Here is a 13967-nt window from a genome sequence, read left to right as displayed (position 1 = left end):
AGTCGAATTTGGTGAGGAATTCATGTTCAAGGTCAAATCTGCAAGCGGAGCAAAGGAGGAACGCATTGCACCTAAACCTCACACGGCCCTGCCATGGGGGGTTGCCCAGGCCATGTGGAGATCCTTGGTCGTGTAGCTGCAGTAGGAAAGGAAGATGGCTCGGCTGTGTGAACCTCACACGGTCGTGCCAAGATTTGAAGCCAAATGGAGCCAGGTCGTGTACACTACATGGCCATGTAAGATTTCCAGAGACCAAGGAAACTCCGGCCGTGTACACCACATGACCGTGCAGGGTTTCCAGTGAGTAAGAAGGCTCTGGCCGTGTACACTACACGACCGTGCCAGGTTTCCAGAGGCAGAAGTAGTCCAGGCCGTGTAGATCTACACGACCATGCAAGGGCGGTCATGGATGATGCATGTCACGACCGTGTACCACACACGACCGTGTAAGGTTGGCAGAGAAGGGAGTGGCCTTGGCCGTGTGAACCTTACACGGCCGTGCCTCGAGGCCGTGTGGCGCCCAAACCTCCCCTTTATATAAGGCCTCCTTCAAGATTTGAAGGGGGATCTTCTCCCTTTTAGGGGGAATTCAAGATTTGGGTGTTCCTCCACCTTCTTGGAGGGATTTCCGGCCATCTAAGGGCAGATCTTCATCGTTTCAACTCCGGGGAAGCGAGGATTGGATCCAAAGACCGTTCTTCATCGAAGATAAGCTTTTCTTCCCTTTCTTTCTTGGGTTTGGGAATCAAGATGCTTTTAATCTCTTCATTTTTGGATTTCTTTCCTTGTTTTATGGACTAGATCTATTGTTCTAGGATGGAGGGAGTAATTGTAAGGATGATTTGATGTAAAACTCTTGTGGATATGTCAATTTCCTATTTATATGATTTATCTATTCTTTCTTGTGTGGATTATTGTGATTAGGGCTTAATTACCAATACCAGTGGACGAAAAAGGAGCATGCCGACTATGTGGCAAACGGCAAAGCAGAATTCCATCTGCTGAGCATCCTTCCACCTCAAGAAGTCAACTAGATCGGTAACTACGACTGAGTAAAGGAACTATGGGAAAAGTTCCTTGAGCTGCACGAAGGGACGTCTGAAGCCAAGCTCGCAAGATGGGATTTACTTCACAACTAGCTCACCAGCCTAAGACTTGAAGAAGACGAAACAGTTACACATCTGCACTTGAGAATTAAGGAGCTTATCACCAGACTTTCGAATCTCAGAGAAAAGGTAAGTAACCGAGATTCGCTAAGGTACGCACTCAATTCATTTCCTAGAAATACTAAATGAGCATCACTAGTATACCTTCTATATCTCTAAGGACTTAGAATCTATTTCCTTAGAAGAATTATTTTCCACGTTTGAAGTGCATGAATCGAGATGTGTAGGTACAAAGGAGCCGAAGCACAACGTCGCCCTAAAGGCATCGAGAGACGAACAAGAGTCAGAATCCTCTCTCGACGATGAAGAAATGGTTATAATGGTATGGCAATTTAAGAAATTATGTAAATCTAGAAAAACTAACCATCCGCGGGGTAGAAAGAAAAGGATGATCCGATGCTACCACTACAACGAAGAAGGGCACGTCAAAGACAACTGCCCTAAGCTAAGGAACAAGGACAAGGACAAAGAAAGAAGCCTATTCGAAAGAACAAGCACAAGACTCTGAAGGAGTCATGGGATGATATGTCGTCCGAATCGGAAGTTGGGGCCTTCTTCAGACTTGTATTAATGGCAAGTCATCAAGACGAGGACTACGATTCAAGCTCATTCGAAATGAGCATCGAGAGCATCGATGAAGGGGGAGCTACGTCGGAAGAAAGCAGCAGTTCAGGGGAGACACGGATAACGAGATCGACAAAGTAAGTCAGTTATGATCCCTTCCTCCCGATAAATTATTTAAGCTTGTTAAATTATTAACTAAGGATTGCTGTAAGTTAGAAAAAGAGATTAAAAATTTAAAAGTAATTCTAGCTAAATCTTGCCCATTAGAAGAATTAGACAAATTAAAATTAGAAAATAATAATTTAAAAATACAAGTAGATAACTTAAAAAATCATGCATGTTCACATAATACAAATTTTAGAAAATACAACAATCTAAATTGGTATTTTAGATATCATAAGGGACAAATTAGGAATATTTCTAAAAAGTATTTCCCTAAGAAATTCTTGGTTAATCCAGTTGGCTGGAACCTATATTAGGTTCTAAAGTCTTGTTTAACCTAAACTCTAAATTAGACTTAGCGCTTTCAGTGAGAAAAATTAAACGTTAAATTTATTTATAAGACTTTATCTAAGAAAGTGGTTGTTGCTCTAATAACCAAGAAGGCCTATTGCCTCGCTACTGCCTGGAAGCCAAAATATTGAAATAAAATATTTAATTAACTTACTAATAAAGCATTAAAATTAAAATTAAATAATACTTTAAAAAGTAATTTTTTCAAACATTTTTTCTGAAAATTACTTAAAATTCTTTTTAACCATAGAATTTTTAATCTTAGAAAATTTTCTTGCTTTAAATTTTTCCTTAGAAAAGTTTTCAAAAATATTTTAATTTTTTTTTCTAAAGTTATTGCAAATTTTTGATGATATCAATAATTTTCAAATTTTTACAAAGTTTTTTATAACCCTTAGATTTTTCTTGGAACCCCATTTTTTATGTGATCAAAGGGGGAGAAGAAAAATGTTAAGTCTAAGGGGAGGTAGATCAATTTTTTTATTTTTTGCATTTTATTGCAATATTATTTGTCTTATCTTTACATTTGTTTACCCTAGTTTAACTTGAGTTGCTCACATCAAAAAAGGAGAGATTGTTGGAACCCCAATGACTGTTTTGATGTGATCAACAAGTTAAGTTAGGTCCTCTGATATTTTAACTATGTGTCTAAGTGTGCAGGATCTTAGGAGCATAGGGAGTCGAGCAAAAGACGCAACTAGCAAGAAGGACGGCACAGGAGAGAGCCGACGGGCTCGGTGCATCCGAGGGATGAGATGCTGCAGAAGAGTACGCGGGCGGATGAGAAGGAGGCACGCGGTGTTTCCGAGGGACGAGAAGCCGGAGTGGAAGGTTGCTCGAGAAGGCCGGAAGTTGGGTTCGGGTGAGCCCTATTCCAGATGGTCGAAATCACCCAAGCGAGTGGAGCCGGAGCGAAAGACTCGAACCGAGGCGAGCATCGGAGCAGAGGGCCCAGACCAAAAGTCAACTAAGTTGACTTTAGTGGTTCGGGCCCCCGGATCAGTCCGAGCGCCCTGAGTGATTCCGGGTGCTCGGAACCCGATTTTGATCGGATCATGTTTGATCATGATCCGTTGCGAAGAGGATAAAACTTTATCCCCCTTCCAGACGTTTGGAACCCTCCAGGCACCCCGACCAAGGCTATAAATACATCCTTCGTCCAGAAACTTTTCAATTTCAACGAGTAATTTCATATTCTACACTTGTGCACTTCTCTTATTTAGTTTAGCTTCTTATTTTTTGTACGTCAGTGCTGTAAGAGGTTTCTCTGCCTGAAGGAGATACTAGTGTGATTCATTCCTTGGATTAACAACCTCCCCAGTTGTAACCAAGTAAAAATTCCTGTGCCTCTACCTTTTAGTTCTTTCTTTAATTCTATGCAAGTGTTATTTTAAAAGTCCGAGAAGGGTTTTGCTTTTAATTTGTGTAGGGCTATTCAACCCCCCTTCTAGCTGGTCCAACGGTCCCAACAGTGCTAACCTTGTGATATAGGAAAATCATGTGGCTAAAAAAGGGGCTCCAAGCTCATGAACACAGTCCAGGTGCCCGGAGGTGGTCCAGCTGCTTGGGCAAGGAGGCGAAATAGTAGGCGATTGGATGAGGTGACGCATTTGGCCTGCCTATGCCACAGTCTGGGTGCCCTTGCAGGTCCGAGCGCCCGGGCGGGTCCAAACACTCGGAGAAGGATAAACTTTTAGAGATACATTTTCACCAAGGAGCCACCACGTCAGCAACCCAGGCGACCGGGGGTGTTTCGAGCGCTCGGAGGAGGATATGTCAGCGATGTATCAACCCCTGTTGGAGGCGCCCAAGGGGTAGTTCGAGTGCCCGAAAATGACCTATAAAAAGGCATTCGGCCAAAAGTTTTAGTACAACATTCAATCCAGCTTTAGCTCTTGCACGTTACTCCAAGAAGACTCCTACGACAACGAAAGGCTACTTCGATAACCAACAATCAAGTTTCTTATCCTTCAATTGTAGGTACTCTTTTATTATTCCTACATTATACTTAACTTTTTGTAATCTTTACGTTTACGAGCTTATAGTAATTATCTAACGAAAGTACTCAATGAGTGTAAGACTTGGAATAGGAGTCATCAAAGGCTCCGAACTAAGTAAACTGAACCTATGTTAGTGATTGTTTTATTATTGTCTCATTTTCTTTTCTTATATTTCCACTGCGCACTTAATTTCAAAAAGAAAAGAAAGATTTTTTAAAATCACGTGATTCATCTCCCTCCTCACATGCTTACGATCCAATAATATTTTTATTAGTGAGTAACAAGGTGGAACTATCTCTAAAATAGAGTCAAGAGATGAAATTCATATATTGAATTCAGGATTAGATATTAAGTATATCTAGATCAAAATCTATATGATGTTAAATTTTAAGAAAAGCATGCACTCTTTTTAGTAAAGAGAATAACATTGTAGCATGCGATTCATACCACATATGTTATGGCGACAATAAGGGTAGTAGGAAAATGAATCCCTACTTCTCTACTATGTAAGACCCTTGAGATTATAAGTTAATCTCAATCTTACTCTAAGTGACTATTTAACTCTTTACTTGAAGTTTTAATCAGTGTTTGCTACTTTAGTATGTATCCTATTGGCTATGGATGATTTGATCTATGGAGTATAACTAGGAAAGCGACTGATTAGAATGAATATATTCTAGCTAAAAAGGAAGATTAATATTGATTTACATCTTTGACATTTATTCACTGGTCAACCAGTTATATTTTTTATTGAGTACTTAAAATGTGATTGTGAATAATTATATTGATTAGAGATATTGAATATGCTCTTGACATAATAGTCATTATGAGATATTAGAGATATTCATAATGGTGTAAATAATTAATCTAGGGTAAAAGTAAGTTTTTGATGTCATAGATTCGTTCTATAGAGTAGCTAATTTAAGTATAACAACTTTTTTTAGCAGTAATTGCTTGGTGTGTTTACTGTCATACAAACTATTTTCCCCGAATTATGAATTGAATGTTCATGGTCTTTGTGACTAGATGACCTTTCTGGATTGACTTAGATGAGTGAGAGATGCTAGAGTTAAGAAGATGTAAGGGTACCCCTTCCCCTTCATCTTCTAGCCCATTCAAATTCCTCCATTAATAGAGGAAGAGGAAGAGTCATCTTCCTCCTATAAAATCCCGTCCAAGGTCCAAGAAGTAAAAGAGACAAGTTGTGCACGAAGTCAGTGCAAGGTTAAAGAGAAAGGGCTCATCCAGTGTATGCGATCTCTGTCCAAGGTTCGTCTATGTATACAAAAGAGAGAGAAGGGGTTGCTACGAAGAACATAAGTTTTGGTTCATCCATTACCATCGGGTTGAGATTTGGTTTGTAAATCTTGAAGAGTTTTTTGATTCGTTTGTGATTGGTTTTCCGACGATTAGTTATTCTTCGATTCCTTCACCGATTTCTTCTCCAAGAGCATTGTAAGTTTTTATGATTTATAGATTTCATTTTTTATATTTTTCATGTTTTAAACAGACAACCCTTCTTATTTTTCAAAAGATAGCAAATGGAAGGAGAAATGTGGCTACTGCTCAACAAATATACACTAGTGGTCAAGTTATTACTAAAAGCTCTAAGCATTTTTAGTGCCTTTGTAGAAGAACAATGTTGTAATATAGATTACCATACACTCCTTCACCATCTGCGATTGCGCATGACCAATTTGTAGGATGAGGAGTCATTTGGACACTCATCTCATCTGCTAACACTAATGGTGCGTTTGGTTGGGGGTTATTGTTGATAGCCTTGGTTATCTATCCAGGGTTATCAACAAAACCTTTGTTTGGTTTAAGTAATCAACGATTCCCAAGTCATAATGCATGCCTGACACGTCAGCAATTTGGGCATCCAACCCGGAATCGGAAAACCTCAGAAAAGTGAGGTTTTTCTTGATTTCGGGGTTAACGATTTTTTTAGACAAAATTAGCCTCTAATTTTTATCCATTGTGACAAAAATAACCCTACAAGTTTATCAAATATCAATCTGCCACTGACGCTAGAAAACCCAAGCGAAAACCTCCCACCCGTGTTCGTGTGTTCCTGACTCACAGAAACCCTAGCGCGGCGATCATCCTTGCGGCGAACCTCCTTGCGGCGATCCTCCTTGCGGCGATCTTGCAGCGATCTTCCCTGTCGTGATCTCTTTCCCCCTTCGCGAGAGCCCTAGCGACTTCCCCCTCGGAATGCATCCCACTCGCAAACATTCCCCACTCCTCTTCTTGAAAAAGGTATGATCTTCAACCTGCGTTTGCATGGAGAGACATCTTAGAGTAGGTTTGCTAGCTTCATGGTACTTCATCCAAGGAAAAATGGAAAACTCATATCATTGTGCTTCCTTAGTTAATCAACAATAGGTGAACAAGATCATTCACAATTTCACAAGGTTTGATTTGACAAAAAAATGTCATCTGATTTTTTTCGATTTTCGATTTTGATGTATGGATCCATGGCAGCAAGGTTTGTCCAACTTGTTTCATATAAAAATCCTAAGGAATAGAGCCTAACCTGATTTAACTTAACAATTTTCACAACCTGACCAAATTTAACCGATTTTTTTTTCAATCTTATCAATAGTAACATACAATAATGACGAAATTAAAATATAATTGTAAAATTAGCTACATGAAATTAACATGATTTCACTAAACCAGTTTTGCTAGATTGACATATGAAGCATATTTTAATTTGACATATTGTCTTGGTTAATGCAAATTTTCTTTTGTACAGATTTGATGGGTTGGGTAACGTACAATGTTAAATGATAAATTGTTATGAGTTGTCAAAAGTTGCCATTATTATTGAGATTAAATGGTCAAAACATTTGTATTTGTCGTAGTAGGATTGTTTGATCAATAAAGTCAAAATGGTATGAAAATAAATAAAAAGAGCAAATATTGATCATTTTACATTAAATTTCAAATGGCACTCATTCATGATAAGTTTGCATTATGTTTTGTTATATTTAAAACTATTATTCATCATCTTATATGTCCGTTTCAACAATTTTGTATGATATTAGTTTTGAAAGCCAAAAACTAACAGAGAGGTTTATGTTTTGTATTATTAGTTTTGTTGGACCTTTAACTCTCTTGTTCTACCTCATATTTTTTATTTTTCTAGCGTGCTAGTTTAATGTTTGGTTTAACTTGCAAAAATGATTAATGTCATATTGTAAGTCCAACTTGCAAATAGAATTCTTGTTTGAAACAAAATTTGTAGGTTTCTATTCAGTATTATTAGTTTTCCAATTTTATTAGAAGTTGAGATTTTCCACCTTGCTAATTTACTGTTTGGTTCATTGTTCTATTTACATGATAGGCTGATATGACTCGATTAGCAATAAGGCAAGAGATGAAGATGATTTATGTACTCATTATATGCATAAAGATGATGGAAACCAAGTTATTTATGCTTTTATCGTTGGCAATGATCTTATCTATGAAAAGAAGGAGTGCTAGATTGAGGAGAAGCATATCATATGCTTATCAGGCATTGTCTAGATATAATATTAGGTCTATAAACTTAAATGAGATGAGTTTTTAGAGTGATCGACAATGTGTTGATAATTGTAGGATGGATAGAAGGTTTTTAGCCAAACTTTGTTATTTGCTAACGACTGATGGAAAATTAAAAGGAAACAAAAATATGTCAATTAATGAACTTGTAATATATTTTCTTCACATTATTGCACATAATGTGAAGAATATGATCCTAAAACGCCAAACAGCTAGATCCGGTGAGATTGTTAGTAGGAAATTTCATTTAGTTTTGAACTCTGTTCTACGGTTACACAATATTTTGTTTAAGAAGCTAGAACCAATCCCAGAAAATTGCACGGATGAGAGGTGGAAATGGTTTAAGGTACAAGTACATAATTTCTATAATTTTATTTTTTTAATCAATTTAATGTGTATAATAAAAATAATTTGATTTTATGATACTTCTTTGAGTGTAGGGTTGTTTGGGAGCATTAGATGAGACTTATATTAATGTCAATGCCCCAATAGATGATAAACTTAGGTATCGGACCAGAAAATGTGAAATTGCAACTAATGTCTTGGGAGTATGCATACCGAACATGTAATTTAGCTATGTCCTACCGGGTTGGGAAGGATCTGCGGCAGATGGTAGAGTCTTAAGGGATGCTATTAGTAGGAGGAATGGCTTGAAGATTCCTCAAGGTAATTAAGTTATAATTATAGTAAAAATAATAGTCACTTATAATACCGTTAACAAATATTTGGTTTTTTTATATATTAATACTTGTTGACTTGTAATATATATAGGTTGTTATTATTTGTGTGATGCTGGATACACAAATGGGGAAGGATTTTTGGCGCCATATAGAGGTCAAAGGTACCACTTGACTGAATGGAGGCAAGGTTACCAACCAGCGACAGCAAAAGAATACTTTAATATGAAACACTCTCAAGCAAGAAATTGCATTGAGAGGTGTTTTGACATTTTAAAAGCTAGATGGGCTATATTGAGAGATAAGTCATTTTATTATGTTAAGACTCAGTGTAGGATTATTTTTGCTTGTTGTATTCTCCATAATTTCATAAGATATGAAATGACAATTGATCTGATAGAGACTGAGCTTGAGTCAAATGAAATTGATGATGTTGCTGATGCTGCTACTGTTGTTGCTGCTGCTGATGATGATGATGAGTTGATTAGGCATTGTGAGACTAATTCTGCTTGGACTGAATGGAGAGACAAGCTTGCAGATGATATGTTCATGAGCTGGCAATCATCAACTCATTAAATTTAATATTCTTTCTTGAAATTTAGGTTTCATTTCCATGTACTGAACTGTTTGATTATGTTATATTTGAGTTTCTTATCCATTTGGATCATTTGAACAATTTGATTAAGTTTGAACTATTTGATTATATCTGCATTTTGTATATTATTCATTTGAACAATTTGATTATGTTTTATGCAAGAACAATGTGTTATTTGGATTGTTTAATTTCAGTTTTCAATGGAAGGAAATAGCCAAAAGATGCCAAAAGTAGTTGAACAAGTAGAAAGTTCAATGACACTCAGAATCAAAAGAAAAACTCAAAACACCAAACACTTGTGGACAAAACAAGAGGATGTTGTATTAGTTGACTACCCTTGTTGAGTTGAGCAAAGATTCAGCTTAGAAGAGCGAGAATGGCTTTCGAACTGGATACTTGCTACATTTAGAGAAACTCATGGCTGCTAAATTGCCATCAAGCAGTTTGAAGGCTACTTCTTATATTGAGTCAAGGTATAAGCTGCTGAAGAGACAGTTCCATGCTATCACCGAGATGTTGAATCATAGCAGTGGATTTGGATGGAATGATGTTGAGAAGTGTATCATTACAACAAAAGATGTATTTGATGAGTAGGTTAAGGTAACTTTTTCTACTTTGTGTATTTCCATTTCTTTGATAATTGTGGGATTTTTTTGCTAATGATATGTTTTTAATTTAGAGTCATCCAGCTGCTATTGGTTTAAGGAACAAAGAGTTCCCCCACCTTGATGACTTGATGTTTGTGTGGGGGAAAGACCGTGCCACAGGAGCTAATGCAGAGTAGAAGAAATAAATTTATGCGATGAAGAGACTGACACGTTTGAGCATGAAAAAGATGAACATACTAAATGTCAAAAAGATAAAGAATTTGATCATGCCAACCAAGTAATAAGGAAATCTGAAACTCTAGATTTATCAATTTGTCCATCAAACAAGAAGTTAACCACTAGAAAGAGAAAATGAAAGGCTGATGATACTTTAGATGACTTGGTGGGAGAGATTCACAAGGATGTTATTGCTGTTACTGAGGCTAATGAGGAGATAAAGAGAATTTCCACCTCCTTCAAGAAACAAATCGAAAGTGGTGATAGAAAAATGAAGATATATGATGAGCTAATAGAACTTTCTGAATTCTCTTAGCAATAAATTATGGATGTCGGAGAGTATATTCTCAAGGATGAACACAAGATTAACAACTTCTTTACATTGCCAAAGACATTTAGGAGAAATTATGTGATAAAGCAGCTTAATGAGATCCATCCAAAATAAATTAAATATTTGAATTAGGTTCTTGGTACTTATGTTTTGATATACTTTGGATTGAACTTGGATGTACCTTTTTGTTTGGATTGAACTTGGATAAATCTTTTTTTTTTGGATTGAACTTGGATGTTATTGGATTGAACTTTAAGCAGCTTAATGTTATTATCATTTGGTCTTGATTTTATTACATGGAATATTTGATAGTGGACAATTTGTTTGCTCTTTCATGTTCTACTTGTTTAATTTGCCAATTGATTTATATCTAATGCATAGTTATGGTGGTCATTTGTTTAAAAGAAGTGAGATTGAAAGAGCATTAACTTTCTACAGCAATGGACTGCGGTCTCTCGTAGGGGATCTTTTTGATCTTCTTTTAGCTGTGAGTTATGGTCTATTTACTGGTTTGTGACATTTCAACATTCTTCTTCTTTTGATAGGATTAACTTACAATTTAGTACTAGTCTACACTTAAATATCCAATTTCAATGTGTGCAGTGCTTCTAAAAAAGTTTGCTGGTGAGGAAGGAGGAGTCGACGTCCAGAAGTTTTTATTAGATTAGAGATTCGTGATTCCTCTACTTGCGAACATGTTACATATTCATCACAAAATATTTCGATGTTTTCTTCTTTTCAGTGTGGCCATTGACTGCACTAGAGATCGAGCCCAAGTTCAGATTGCAATACCACCGTATCTGAAGTTGAGTCATTAACACACGCTTTTGAACATAATGTGCATGATTAATGACCAACTTCACATTCATCAACTTACCACAACTAAATGTTGCTGTTATTGTAGAGGGCAAGACATTGGCCTTTGAAGATTTTAGACATGGAATCTGGATCATCTTAGTTAGTATCTACGTCCATAAAGAGAGATGATGAACAGGGTTTACGTTTTCTTAGCTTGGAAAAAATGGTAGATTCGAGATAGTTTGTTTTCCTTTTTTTTTTCAAGAAGTTATGTATATGTTTTCATCGTGTGCATTTTGTCTATGTTTTAGGGTTTGTTTATTGATTAAATAAGTTAAAGGGTGAATTACGAGCCAAGGATGAAGTGACAGAAGAATCGCTTCTTTTTCCTTTTTTTTTTTGCATTGCTTTCACTGATAAATAAACATGATTTTAGTGAAACGTGTGTAAAAATTTGTTGAAATTTTTTCTTTTCCATTCATTTCTTTAATTTTATTTTTATGTCTTTCTCGTGCGACCTTTTTCTCCTCCTAATTTACCATCCCTTTATGGTCAACAAATTATTTTTAATCAATATTTTTTTTTTTATGTTTCTCATTCTTTTAATCTCTTCCTCTTTTTTTTTTATCACTATCTAATATTATTAAATAACTGAAAAAAATAAAATAAAATAATAAAAACTTATGTATTATCCAAGCATTAATACCTTTTGCATAAAAACTTATATATTTAATTAAAACTATCTAAAAATAAAAAAAAAACATAAAATAATTAACAAAAATTTAATTATATATATATATATAACTATTAGTAATATAATATTATCATTATTAAATCAAGGATAATATGGTAAAATATCATATTAGATTATGTACTAAAACCTTCAAACAAACGAGATTTTACTGGATTACCTAAATTGAACCAAACAACTAATGGTTATGTTTCATTCCCTATAACTTTGATTATGTGATTACTTGGTAGTCATATACCTAAGGTTAAACAAAACGCAACTTAAGGGTGATCATTTAGGTAGGATTATAAGGTTGTTAGGAAATGTTCACAGCGAACGGTCTATTGATCCATTATTCTTAGATCCACCATCATTAAAAAAAAAAATATATATCCATTAATTTATTGAAATTAGGACTCAATTTTTAAATGTTTGAGAAATTACGAAAGTACCACTATTGCCCTCGAGGGCAAAGAATTTTGTATTGTTAATAAATATTAATAAATCGATTTAATTAGTAGCATAAATTCATTGAAAAAGTATCTAAGCCTGAGAAAGTTCCATAGCCATGACTTGTATTTAATTAATGATGCAGGACAAGTAGAGAGTGTCACAACAAACACACATTAATTTCATACAATAAAAATCCAATTAAATGAATAACCAAATTAAAACACGCCAAGAAGACACGATTTCAACAAGCAGATCAATATCAATTAGAATCTCTGTGAAATCTATTGTTGCTTGCAACATGTTCAAAGAATCATTCAGTTCGGTGAAGAGAACTATCTTCTTCTTCGTAGTATCCTTTTGCCATTTCTCCGCTAGTTTCTCCTTGTATGTGATATTTATCTTCTTCTTCTATTGCCCACCATTGTTCCTCATTTCTTTCATCGAGGTTCTTCTTCTTTCTTCTTCTTCTAGTGCCCGCTGTCGTTCCTCAATTTCTTTCATGCGGATTCTTCTTCTTTCTTCTTCTATTGCCCACCATCGTTCCTTATTTTCTTTCATCCAAGTTCTTCTTCTTTCTTCTTCTTCTTTTTCTATTGCCCGCCATTGTTTCTCATTTTCTTCCATCCAGGTTCTTCTTCTTTCTTCTTCTTCTTCTGACCCATACCCTTGTGCCGCTTCTCCTCGTATGTGATATTTATCTTCTTCTTCTTCTATTGCCCGCCATCGTTTCTCAATTTCTTGCATCCAGATTCTTCTTCTTTCTTCTTCTATTGCCTGCCATTGTTCCTCACTTTCTTTCATCCAGGTTCTTCTTCTTTCTTCTTCTTCTGTTGCTGCCCTTCGTCGTTCCTCATTTTTTTTCATCCAGGCATCATAATAACTGAAATGATAAACAATTATTAGTCAGGCAATATAATTTGCCTTGATAACATCAGTTGAGGATATGAATCTTGGTTTGAGTTTTTCTAACCACTGCAGCTACACTTTGACAGTCAACCTTTCAATAAATTTCATAATTCCTCCCTCTCTTTTTTATTATTTCAATATGCCCAATGACTAAGCAAATGACAAGTACTAAGTTTTCTTATCAAACACATTATATTACTAATTATACAACTCAGTTAATGTTTGTTTATCAAAATAAAAAGTTCATTCCATTAGTAGCATCTAATAGGTAGAACAAACAAGCAAGAAGAGAATAAATAACTAGTTTAATTTGATTGAAGCATAGGAGTAATTAGAAGAATCCACTAGGAGTTGAAGATCACACTCACATTTGCATTTTTGGGCAAGCATTAATTTTCAGTTGAGAAAGTTTTGTAAATGCTTCTAGGTTGAATGCTAGTACTGGGCAAGCAAAAAGGTACAAAACTTGGAGTGAATACAGTGCTACCGAAGTCGCCAAATTATTGCAGCTGTAAATTGTCATTTGAGTAAGACGCTTCAAGCTTTGCATACCCTCTGGCAGATGCCTTAGCTCTTGGCACCCAACTATCTCTATGTTTTCAATGTATTGGAGGTTGTCCCAATTGCAAAATTCAAGAGACCATATTGTCTTATTATTCAACCACACTCTCATCGTAAGAATAGAATCATATAGTAGATTTATTTCCTTGAATTTAGGGCACTGAATTAGTGTCAATTCTCTAAGCCATGGAAATGATTTGACATTTTTTCTTTTCGGTGGAGACCATTTCTCTAGTGAAAGCATTTCTGAAAAAGTGAGCTCTATCAATGTAGGAAATATGTCACCATCACCATAAAATG

The 13967-nt window shown here is 35.7% G+C and overlaps 1 protein-coding gene across 1 annotated transcript; it reads right to left on the bottom strand.

The window, feature by feature from the left end:
- Positions 1-12415: 12415 nt before the first annotated feature.
- On the bottom strand, positions 12416-13916 carry LOC121983102 (trichohyalin-like). Its single transcript, XM_042536076.1, has 2 exons — positions 13475-13916; positions 12416-13080 (listed from the first exon to the last, which is right to left on the bottom strand). Exons 1-2 carry the CDS (start codon positions 13909-13911, stop codon positions 12609-12611), a joined length of 909 nt encoding a protein of 302 aa, XP_042392010.1. The 5' UTR covers positions 13912-13916; the 3' UTR covers positions 12416-12608.
- Positions 13917-13967: the final 51 nt, after the last annotated feature.

Source organism: Zingiber officinale, chromosome 5A (genome assembly GCF_018446385.1).
Source record: "Zingiber officinale cultivar Zhangliang chromosome 5A, Zo_v1.1, whole genome shotgun sequence".
NCBI lineage: Eukaryota > Viridiplantae > Streptophyta > Magnoliopsida > Zingiberales > Zingiberaceae > Zingiber > Zingiber officinale.
Note: the sequence above shows the minus strand (reverse complement) of the source record. Positions and strands in the feature narration are given on the sequence as shown.

Coding starts and splice junctions, on each gene's coding strand:
- LOC121983102 (XM_042536076.1), bottom strand. CDS start 13,911: ATGCTTTCACTAGAGAAATGGTCTCCACCGAAAAGAAAAAATGTCAAA. Junction 13,081..13,474: donor GCTTGCCCAAAAATGCAAAT/GTGAGTGTGATC, acceptor TTATCATTTCAG/TTATTATGATGCCTGGATGA.